Source organism: Nyctibius grandis, chromosome 9, assembly GCF_013368605.1.
Source record: "Nyctibius grandis isolate bNycGra1 chromosome 9, bNycGra1.pri, whole genome shotgun sequence".
In the NCBI taxonomy this organism is placed as follows: domain Eukaryota; kingdom Metazoa; phylum Chordata; class Aves; order Nyctibiiformes; family Nyctibiidae; genus Nyctibius; species Nyctibius grandis.
In genome coordinates, this window is record NC_090666.1 from 16,449,813 (window position 1) to 16,462,492 (window position 12,680).

The 12,680-nt window shown below is 37.5% G+C and overlaps 1 protein-coding gene across 1 annotated transcript in view; it reads right to left on the minus strand.

Moving 5' to 3' along the window:
- UBR3 (ubiquitin protein ligase E3 component n-recognin 3) overlaps positions 1–12,680 on the minus strand; it is a 120,261-nt gene that overhangs the window by 2,814 nt on the left and 104,767 nt on the right. Inside the window, 6 exon segments of the mRNA XM_068407438.1 lie at positions 242–381; positions 1,938–2,147; positions 2,851–3,027; positions 3,870–3,980; positions 4,480–4,584; positions 9,230–9,354. Of these exon segments, the coding sequence (XP_068263539.1) occupies positions 242–381; positions 1,938–2,147; positions 2,851–3,027; positions 3,870–3,980; positions 4,480–4,584; positions 9,230–9,354 (868 nt within the window).

The window sequence follows — 12,680 nt, forward strand, 5'->3', positions numbered from 1 at the left end:
GGCAACATAGGAATCTGTCTGTTGGGTGCCTGCTGTGTGTAACTCAGTGATCATGATTATACCACCTTTGGGCCAAAAAAAAAGAAAATAGGCACGAAAAAATGTCCAACTTGCAGTAAATGTGGATTTTCCACTCAAGGAAGGATGAGATCTATTAATATCTGTTATTGCATGTATTGCATAACAAAGTTGATCTACACAGAGGCAGAACAATGAAACACACTTGTAATGAAAACATTACCTAAGATCTCTGTCTTCTTCACCATGTGCATCAAGATAAACAGAACCCCAAAGGCAGAAGCGATGGCCTCGTATGATGATGATTACAGATGCATTAATCAAAAGAAATATTCCTGTCCCAGCTCCACAGTTTTGAGAATGCTGTAATATTATGGGTGTAGAAAGGGAAGAGTGCAAAGATTCTGTTAGTGACTATCAACTTTATAACAAAAAGGATTTAAAAAATAGTAATTTGTTTTGCTTGAAATAACGTACACACGTTATTCACTAAGAAACAGTTTGAGAAAGGATAGCCTGCCCTGAAATTCTCCAAGCACACTAGAACTCCATGTCTTCTGCTGCCATAGTAACACTTGCATACAAAAATGGTTCCCTGCTCAGAAAGGGAGGATATTAATTATCATGTAAAACCAGAATTACCTAACAAAAATGAGCAAAAATATTCTCTACAATATTTTGAACTTGTTGTTGTATAGCAAACTGTATAGCATGACCAAATATTTTTCATAGATGGCAAGAATAAGAGAAAGTATTCAGAAACACATAACATTACCTCTTTTACAACAGACTCTAATGCTAAACATTTGCTTTCTCTATCCGTGCTCACAGATCTGGTCTATGGCTCTACAAATCTAGTAAAAAATTTTTTCAAATAATTCTTGCTTGCTTCAATATGTCATTCATCTCTATGAATGGCATGATCTGTAGTAATCAATTCATTTTAGCAATTAAAAAACGTGCTCTTCCTACATAGTTTTATTACAATTAGAGGCTATAATCCCATCAACTATTATAAAATGTAATTAATTATATAGAATTTTAATTCTTTTTTTTTTAATAATTTTCTGTTTTCATGAAGCTTGACACCTTAAATATAACTGTTAATTCTATTTTAAATTTTGCCCACCCCTCCTTCTCCCACCATATTAGCAGTATGAGAGAGAGTTCTGTTCAAACAATTTCAAAAAGGTCCAAGATCCCTCTGAAATTTCTTTGGGTTTGATTTTATGTTCCATTTGCAAATATCTCCTCAACAAATTCCCCTCATAGTTTTGTAAACTTTTGTAAACTAACTGTTCTATGGTAGTAAACAGAACAGCTGTCAAAGCAAACCTTTATCATAGACAGGAAAACAACACTAGATGCTGTCCAACTCAGGTTCCTGAAAGAACTTATATACACGCTGACTAGAAAACTTTGCTGCTGAATTAAAGTTGAAGGCCTTAAAATGATGTTTATCTAGCTATAGCCTGTAGATCAATAGTAGTGGTCAGGTACATCAGAAAGTACTCTATAAAGGGAAAAAAACCCAACCCCATACACTGATATTCTTATGTACCCAGAAAGCAAGGAAACAAAACAGAGGAAAATTAAAAATAATATCGGAACAATCAGAATGTAGACAATTTCAATTGGTTATGATCAAACCATGTGTCAACATTACACACAATGGCTTTGTAGGAGTTTTTCAAACAGAAATCCAGTTTCAGTCCATCTATCCAAAATACACACTAAACATTATTATTGGGGGTTGGACTAGATGACCTTTGAAGGTCCCTTCCAACACAAACTATTTTATGATTCTATGATTATATAAACATGTTTTGGAAAGAAAACCATAAAAACTGAGCAATGGAGTTAAAAACTATCCATGAGTGTGAGAATCAATTACAGAATTTGAATTAACTCTCACTTACCAGTACACATTCACAGTAACTCTGTTGTTTGCAGCATAGTCCTTTCAAGCATACAAAAGTACCACACACCAGACAAACAGCAGGATCTTTAGGAACCTTTGTACAAACAGTACAAGTCTTTCTGTGATAATACTGAAAAATGGTATTATAATTCTCAGGCAACTGAAGGAGGCGTGGCAAGTCCCACTTAGGCTCCTGGATAAGCAAAGCCTACAAACAAGATAAGAACATTTTATCAGTTCGGCACATTCATTTATGCATTTATATTTTCTAAGAGAAAGAGAATACCAAAGAAAGGAAGCATGCAGTTTAAAAATCTCTCACTACTTCTGCATTTCACAAATTTAGAAGTCACGTCACCTGCCTCTGGCTGAACACCCTCCCCAACTGTGGTCACATTTCATCTTTTGTAATGGGTGCACTGATTCAAGTCTTGGTATTGTTTCTTTAACCTTCAGAGAAGACGTACCATCTTTTATCAGTCAACTAGTAAACAGCTTTTATCCTTTTGATCTTTTTCAGTATTGCAAATGAAGATGCTCAAAAGTATCAATAATGTCTAACAGGCGAGAAAAACTTCTGATAAGTATTTTCTTAAAATACAAAGTTTCTGTTACATGCCCTTGACAGGCTTCAGGTACAGAAGATATGGGTACACTTAGTATCATCTAAGGATAGTGTTTCTATTACCTGTCTCCAGCAATCATAAAAAAAAAGATAGGTTGTCTTATTCCTGTTTTTTAACCAATCCAACCCACATCCATTAATATTTCTGATTACAATTTCTCTCTCATTTACAAGTCAGGTTCTCAGATCCTTATCCAAAACAATAGTGTATGTACATAGTGAATCAAGCAATAAATAGCTGCTTCCACACCAGCACTATTTTGGAAGAAGTAATTTTGCTACATACCTTTACTTGATCTGGATGTCTATCTGCAAATGAAGCCAATTCTGAGCACCACTGTGATATCATGTCAAATGCTGGCACTGGCCAATCAAGACAAGAGGCACTGGTGAACTGATGAGCTGACTGAAAAGATGGTAATAGACCCAGGCAGCTTGCAAGAACCGTGAATTCTTCATCTTCCTTTTAGGTATGAAACCAGAGAGGTTTAGATTAATACCTACACTCTGAATTTTTAAATAGTTAAATAGTTAAATTTTAAATAGTTACATTAAAAAATGTGTCTATTCCAATAACAACAGTAAAGATGTTCTAGTACAATGATGCTAATAGTCATGTTCAGAGACACAGAAAAGCTTCCATTTTTTCCAGATAACCTCAAACGGGATTCTCAAAATACAAGAAAACTGGTCAGAATAAAAACAAAACAAAACCCAACAAAACCACAAATCCAAAACCCACAAACAAACAAATCCCCCCTCCCCCAAAACCCCCAATAATTTTCTTCCTGTTTAGCACCCCAAACTGGCTTATAGCTGTTTCAGAGATGAGGTGATTTTGAGGCAAGGAAACAGGGGAGCGGACTTGCAGCAAACTCTACTTAAATCAGTCATGGAACTTAAATGTAATTGTCTGCTGATGCAATGTCTCTGAGAAAAAAGTCCAAATATTAATATGTATTAAGCAAAATCAGGACTGAATTCCAGTCCGTGTAGAAATCATGCCATTTCTGCAAATGCAGGACAAGTTTTAAAAGTATGTGGTATTTTATGAGACAGGCATCTACAACCTGATAAAATAAGCACATATGTGCTGAATTGTAAGAACAGAGTACCATTTTTCAGGCAAACTGCCTTGAAAACAAATTTATCAAAGAGAAACAATGCTGCAGACAAACGCTATAAAATACGATTAAAAAAAAAATCTCAGGATAGAAAATAGGTACCATGAAAAAGACACCTTAAAAATCCAATTTTTGATCTCTAGCTTTTAACTGGAATGAGTATGCCCCTATCAATCTGTACCTGGCAACTAGGTAAATCCCCTCCAAAAAGATGGTGTTGAAGAAGGCTTGTGATCCTGAGGAAAGGCAGGCAGAACTGCTGCAGATAGCACTCTACAGAATCGGGATTTACCTAAGGGGGAAGGAAGCAATTACTAAATTCTGCCCAAGATAAGTTATCTCCTATGTAAAGAACTCCAATATGAAACAAATGTTTCTTAAGTCTACTATATAAACCACTGCATCAAACAACATTTTAAAGGCCAGCATTTCACTAATAATCTGAAAGAACTCTCTGGGTTTTCTTTCCCCTTGACAAATGATTTTCCTACTTAAATATTCAGTTTTCCAAGTTTCTGAAAGGCCTGTCATACATATGATTAAAAACCACAATTATAAGAAGTATTTGTCAACAGCTTTCTCAAGACAGCGCTAGCCATATATGATATTAGTAAAAGAACTATTTGCACAGGCAAACTGTCCCAAAGGGATGTGCTTTGATCTAGAAAATAAAAAGTAGTACTGCAGTCTTTAGCAAGATCAGAGAAAAATCATAACAACCAGGCTGAAAAACTTAAATAAGAGACAGAAAGGGGACATGCTGGATAAATTCTCAAGAGATTTGCCAATACCACTGTTAACTCTTCAGTCTCTCCTTCATAGATCTTCCCCTTAGACAGCTCACTAATCACATGACCCAGCAGTACTTCCCAAGATTTTTCTCCACTGGATGTATTCTGTAAATAAGAAAGAAAGAAATCCGAAATGCACTGGTCATGAAAAGGAAGAAAAGTTCCTATAAAAGTAACAACAATGAAGTACATTTCCTTTTGATCAACACATGAATTTTTATGTACAAAGATATGTGTTGTTTAAAAAAAAAAAATATTATTCTACAGAAAGGGACTGCATTTACCTCACAGAGTGAAATGTGAATTGCTACTTCAATTACATATGTTCTAAACAGAGTGTTATATGAAGCCACTTTTATAATGTTGCATTTCCCATGTTTTTTCTGAGAGTCTAAAAATGCTTACTTTAAAATTAGGAAGAATCACTTTACAGATACCTCATGTTTTGACAGAATTTGAATTCTAATACTACTAATTTAAAAAAATAAAACAGTAGTAATTTTCTAAAATGTACCAACCAGAATGAGCTACAAAACACTTGCTATGTATTTGAAGTTGAAACAAGTCTGTCAGAAAATGGAAAGTTATGTTTGGAATGAAGGATATCTACTACAGATGGGAAAAAATATTTAATGGAAAGGATAAATAGCCACTTAGCTTTGTGCCATAGCATTTAAAAGCAATGATTATAGAAAGCCATCATAGCAGTAGTATTCCCATAAATATTTTTCTTCTAAGTCATAATAAATTCTACCCAGGAAAATGACTGGATGTGAATTTTGAGCTCTGTTAAGTATATCGTCAACATAACAAACAATGAGAGAGTGGAATGTTACTGGGATTCTTTAAAAAAAATTCCAAAGCAAGTAGGTGAGATGAAATATATAAAGACTTCAGTACATATCAATGCATATAATTCATCAGCTGGTTTCTTTAGTGCATTTTGACATCAATTATAATTGTTACTTTTAGATGGGGTCTTCACCTTTCAGCATCAGGAAAGCAGACTTGCTGTTTATGTCTAGTCTAAGAACCAGAAGGCAACACATATTTAAATCAGCAGTTAGGACAAACCTTTGGTCTACATTATTCCTGGAAGTTTACTCCACAGGCATTTACAGTGTGCTTATGACATCGTAAGGCACCTTGCAAAGATAATGAGAGTGAAACTGGGAATCAAAAGTAGAATATCCACCTCTCAGCACTACTGAGAAATTAAACTCTTAATGTTGTTTGATCACTTGGCACAAACACACAGGAAAGACTTCAGCTCATGTTTAATGTCTGGAATACCAAACGGAAACAGATTCACTTGGCATTATCCACAGACAAAAGTTAAGTAAGGTCTGATCTGTGTAGTCATCCCAGGATCAAAATGACAGTATTATCAGCATATAAGAAAAAGCGAGCCTGAACCATACATTTTAAACCATTTGGGGAAACTTGAAAGAATGAACTTGGATTCCTAACTAAAAACCAGCTTCCCTTGTCACATGCAAAGAGAAAGCATTCATCTGAGGATTATGACTAGGCTCAAGAAGAGGAGGGCTGCCAAAGGGCTGGGGAAGAGGAACAGTGAGCTGTGTGATTACCACTGACTGGTCCTCAGTGCTCTTGCACACACATAGGGTCTCTTGCACACACATACGGTCCAGGCAGCAACATTAGGAATAGTGTAGCAAGCCGGTCTAGGGAAGTGATCGTCCCTCTATACTCGGCACTGGTGAGGCCGCACCTTGAATACTGTGTCCAGTTCTGGGCCCCGCACTTCAAGAAAGGTGTTGAGGTGTTGGAGCGAGTCCAGAGGAGGGCGACCAAGCTGGTGAAGGGTCTGGAGGGTCTGACTTACGAGGACGGCTGAGGGAGCTGGGGTTGTTTAGCCTGGAGAAGAGGAGGCTCAGAGGTGACCTTATTGCAGTCTACAACTACCTGAAGGGAGGTTGTAGTGGAGTGGGAGTTGGCCTCTTCTCCTGGGCAACTAGCGATAGGACAAGAGGACACAGCCTCAAGCTTTGCCGGGGAGGTTCAGGTTGGACATTAGGAAGAATTTCTTCTCAGAAAGGGTCATTAGACATTGGAACGGGCTGCCCAGGGAGGTGGTGGAGTCACCATCTCTGGATGTGTTTAAGAAAAGACTGGACATGGCACTTAGTGCCATGGTCTAGTCGAGAGGGTGGTGTCAGGGCAACAGTTGGACTCGATCGCAGAGGTCTCTTCCAACCTGGTTGATTCTGTGATTCTGTGATTATGCAGGAGGAAGAGCAGGAAACTGGAAAGACATCTGGGGAAGGGCAAATTTGCATGTGGGACTTTCGCAAAGCCTCTGCACTTGGGCTGGATTATCACTGAGGTGGAAATGGAAGCCAAGAAGGAACTAAGTTTAGGAGTCCCTGAAGGTCTGAGGATCATGCGTAGATCACCCTAAGCACACACTGCCAAGCTGCTGTCAGAAGTTGGACCTTTGCACAGATGACAGACAAGAGGAAGGAAAGGGATGTTTTCAAGGGAGAGTGGGAGATGCTGTCAGTACAGCACATGAGGTGTTGGAGCAAGTCCAGAGGAAGGGACCAAGCTGGTGAAGGGTCTGGAGGGTCTGTCCTACGAGGAACGGCTGAGGGAGCTGGGGTTGTTTAGCCTGGAGAAGAGGAGGCTCAGAGGTGACCTTATTGCAGTCTACAACTACCTGAAGGGAGGTTGTAGTGAAGTGGGAGTCGGGCCTCTTCTCCCAGGCAACTAGCGATAGGACAAGAGGACACAGCCTCAAGCTTTGCCAGGGGAGGTTCAGGTTGGACATTAGGAAGAATTTCTTCTCAGAAAGGGTCATTAGAACATTGGAACAGGCTGCCCAGGGAGGTGGTGGAGTCACCATCTCTGGATGTGTTTAAGAAAAAGACTGGACATGGCACTTAGTGCCATGGTCTAGTTGACAGGGTGGTGTCAGGGCAACGGCTGGACTCGATGATCCCAGAGGTCTCTTCCAACCTGGTTGGTTGATTCTGTGATATGCAGCAGGGAGCAGCGCTCACATCTACTCCTACCTCTTTGCTCTCCCACTTGGAAAACTGTCAGCCTTCAATGGCTTCTTCTCACAGAAGAAAATGTCAAAATTCTCAAACTGACAGAAGTTAATGTGTTATGTTATTTGAATTACACTAAATCACACATCCATTCACAGCTAACACACTGTTTAATGTGCTAGCTATTTCCTACTTGGCCTTATCATCCAAAGACAAGCACACTAGTGAAAATTCCACTAAAATTGGACTGTCTTTAATATCAAAGAGAGATGGCTATTTCATAAATCCATTATCTGAGCCATTAGCATAATTTGCAAAGCCTCAAGTACAAAGTGCTTTATTGTGAAGGAAATGCTTCACATGCTTCTATAAGAAAACATCTTAGTATTAATAGGCAGCAAGCCCACCTACCACATGCCCTAACTCTATTTTCATACAATAAAATCTCTCACTGTAGACAGAAAATTAATTATTGTAAATATATGTTCAGATAAAACTCCAACCTCTGCTACTAACAAAAAGGCAATCCATGTTTATCACATGGACTATGAAAGAGTACAAGCTGCTAACACTTTAGTCTATTTATATGCTTTCTACTGCAAACTTTAAACTGCAAAATTATCTATCACTTGGGAATCACTTAAGTAAACATAAAAATGGAAAAAAAACCCTTCGCCAGCAACAATCTCAAGAAAATGTTCTTGAAATTCTGATAAAATGACAATATATTGAAAGAAGGGGGTGGAGAGGGAGCTAACAAAATGCAGTATTGCCCAGTGATCTCAAATGCTTAATGCAAGTCCAGGAAAAAAAAATCCTGCAATAGTAGCAGTTTGGCCAGCAGATAATTTGTCTTTGCTACCTTGAAGTTGCGACTGACCAGTATGACAAATTTAACTTAGATGTGAAAAGCAGGTCACGCTTCTCAGTATGCGTTTCATTTTACAGCCAACATAATCTAAGGCCCAGCTGTTGTATAAAGGGGTATTCCTCCTCCCATTTCCTCTCCTGGCCCCAACACTTCCATCCTTTCCCTTGGTCTGGCACTGGCGCTCTTCTGGCCTTCTGGGGAATCAATCTGTGGAGCACAAAACTGAAGGATTAAATGAATGCCAGTGCCAGTGCAGGGAACTGTCTTTTGGTGGGAACTGGCATTCAATCAGCTGAACTGACGTAGCAAGATGCACCTTCACTTTACTTCTAAATACTATCAAAAGGCAAGGGAACAATAGTAAAATATCCACCTGTCTAGTCTGCAAATTTCCTTCTCTGACTCTTACCACATGAGCGCTCCAGACCACGTACTGTGAGAAATGTATATGGCTAGCCACAAATAGCATGAACAAATAAGAAAAAGTTTTTTGCCCCATGAACAAGCTTGCCTGCTTTTCCCTTAAAGCAGTGTATCAGATCAGACCATGGTTTACCTAGGAAGGCTTCAATTTCACAGGAAGGAAAGCTGCATTTACTAGATACCATTGCAACAAACTCAAGACTCAAACTATAGAGATACAGCCTCAAATCTGAAACTCAGTTTTGGAACTAGATGTTCACTGTGAAGCTTTTAAGTCTCATTACATACCCAAACCTGCAAAAATTGCACATGCAGAAACAAAATACTGGACTTCTGTGAAGCAAAGGCAAATTATTATGTGCAAAGTAGAAGCATCTGTTACATTCCTACCAGAAATACATAAGCAAATTTTCATAAATGTTATAATAAATTAACCAACCTTTTTGAGAGCTCCCGACTCTTTCCATGCCATCCTATCTTCAGCACTGCATTTAACAGAAAGTGCTGCCAAGGCTTGAGTATACAATAAAGTGAACAGCACTTTTATAATGCAGGTGAAGTGTTCTGTAAAACAAAGAAAGTAATTTTTAAACACTTGATATTTTTAGCAAATATACTGATTATAGAGTCTCTAGTTATGGAACTGATGCTTCTCAAATGAAAAGCAAGCGTTACTAAAAGTACAAACCCCTCAAACATACAAAACAATGTAAATATATTTTCTGGCTTTCAAAAATGACTTGGCAGCCATAGTGGACAGAACAAGTACAGGGCAAGTAATTTTCCACTTCTGATCAGCAGTGACTTCCTCCTAGGGACCTGGTGATATTACAAAATTCTACTTAGTCCAAACATTACATCAAGTTAAGCTACTGATTACTGATAGCTACAACTAATTGGGTGCTGTAGGTATAAGCAAATGCATATCCTACCACCTCTTCTGGCAATGATTAAACCATCTGGCGTAAGTTACATTCATACAAATACTGGAAAAGTTAAGTTCCGAAATAAATCACTGCCAGAGGACATTTAGCGTACTTCACTTTCTATCCCTTCACTTCCAGATATGGATCCAGACACGAAAGACTTGCTGCAAATCACTCTTTAGTGAGTACCTATTTACTGGACCTCAGGTGAATGCAGCAGGAGGACAAAAGACAGACTGTCATTTTAGAACTTACCTTCTATTAAAAGATCTTTATTTGTTTACAAATTTTCGTAATATTTACGGGACTATTATCTCCTACATATAGGCTGCAGGAGAAAGGGTTTGAAATCTTTTGGGGGAAGCTAGCAACAGAGGCAAAATAGGACTTCCTAAAATTAGAACAGGAAAAAAAGGTGAATGTGATCATTATCTGAAATGAAGATATGGTAGCAGTCCTTTTTTCGCTTTTGACTTTAGGTTGTATTTCCCATCCCAAATAATCTGATTTTTTAAATCTAGGCAGATCAAAGAAGTTTCTATCATTACTTACACCATTCCTTAAGCACAAACATAACTATAATATATATCTAAAACAATGTATACAGAAATGAGGGGTTTATAAAACGTCCTCTCAGGCTTTGAAGTTAAGTAAATCAATTTTATTTACATAAGCACCTCACAAAAATTGGGTTAAATTCATTCTTTCTTCCCGAAGGATTTAAACAAGCTTTGTAGGTGAAAATGAAAAGGAGGTAAGGGAGATGAAAATCCTTTTTTCTCCTTTCTTGTATCTAATATCAAAACCCATCACTGGGTTCTAAAATGAAAACAGCCAGGCCTTGAGTACATAATTAAATTTGTGAAATAACAATTGCTTTTTTATGTAACAAATGTTTACAAATCAACGCAGACATGGATTTTGAAACTTTTTAATGTCACTGAGTATATACAATAAGCACAATTTAAGCACCTAAATGATCACTTGTATCTACGTAAATAAAAGTGTACTTTTTTCTATATTATCTTCCTATGGAGCTGATGACAACGAATGCTGCTATACTTCATCCACCCCATTCTACAGCAGGTAGCATTATAATGATTTTTCCTCTCCACATTTCCCCAGAAGGAGAATTCACCAGATCCCTCTAGGGTCTACTTTTTTCCTCTGCTTTAATCTCCATTTTCTCAGCAATCCTCCTCCTGAGGAATAATAGTGGGCAAGCTTTCAGTAAATTTTCTGGGACTGAGATCTATAGGATTAAACCACGTTCACTCACAGAATTGTAAAAATTGCCTCTTCGGCCTGAGCTGCAGTCTGTAATTGTAGCTAGAACTGAACTCAAGTACAGAGCATTCTCTCCCTCAATAGCAGGTACAATCAATAGAGATCAATTTTACACTGTGAAAGTTATGAATGAAAACCACTGCACTTACAGCAGCAGCAAAACTAGACCGCTGGTCAACATTCACCAATCTGCCATAGCCCACTTCATCTTCTAGTTCTCATTCTGTTCTGCTGAGGTGATAACACAGTGCTCAACATGGGGTGTCTCAGCACCCTCTACAACGATTACATTTTTTAAAACCTGTTTTTTGTTAAATATAATTACTCCTTGTCCCTATCCCCACCTTAATACTAATTGTTCAATTCACCAGAAATATTATATCTAGTGTATATCATGTTTTTAAAAATAAATTAATGTTCTTGTATTTACTTACATGTATGTGACTCATAAATGACTGTGAATGACATTTTTGGAGAATACAGAATTGGACAAAAAACGCACACTCCCACATCTGGGTCACCCTTAAGAAGTCCTGACTTCTGCCCAAACTTTTTTTTTTTTTTTTTTTTTTTTTTTTTTTTTTTTAAGGAAAATAACACACTAGCAGCCTAGAGGCACCATGCTGTGTAATGAGCACCAAGGCTTTGAAAACAAGTATTTTACAGTCACAAAAACATCCCATGGGAGACATACTAAAAACATCAGTCAGAGGATCAATTATCATTTCATTACTATGTGATATCTCTTATTTGTAAAATGCAAAATATTTGACAGCTGTAGGTACCCATAATGCTTGAGCTGTTACATTCTTGTCTACTGCAAAGAGCAATTTTATCTGCCTTTCCACAACGCGTGCGGCGGGGCTGCGTGGTGTTTTCCTGCTGCCCCCCTGCTGGAGGCTGTGGTTTTGCTACATCATCTTTTTGATTCAATAATTCTGAAGACTGCTAGTATATTTGCATGCTGTGGAGTAAACTATGTCAATGCTGTCAGTCCCTTCTGTTGCAGATGATATACTGTGCAACGTTCTGCACTAAAATGCAGTTAGGACTTCTGTGTTTGTACGTAAAAAAACTAATCTGATATTCTGACAGTCTAAAAGTTATATTATTATGGCTAGGCCATTATAATCACAACAGAGCTTAATGCAGAATTTTTGTACTTATTTTTGAATATTATTGAGAAATGCTTTTATGTTCCTATTTTTAAAACTTTTTTAAACAAAACCTTTTGGAACCAAATTACTTCACAGCATCCCATCCCATTATATGCATTCAACAAACCCTCTTAAAAATAAAGTTTATAAAGGAAACACTTCTAGAACTCTAGTTTTGTCATTAGTGCAAGAAATGTGCAGATGAATAAGTATATTACTAGCAACATGTATCTTTTAATTTCAGTATCAAATTAAGATGATATACACTGGCAGGCAATGACTGCAGAAAGAATCCACAAAGTGAACCAAATGCAAAATGAAGGACCTAGGACCGTTTTTAATTAATTCAGAAGGGCATCTTTATGTAAATAACCTTTGAAAATACTCTTCTTGATATAAAGTTTGAACAGTTATTTGAAAAAATAACTTCAGAACACAGGGAGACAGCACTGAACTTCAGATAATCCATGAAAGGTATATTGAAAGTTCCAGGATACAGATAAATATTTCAGCTTCCACA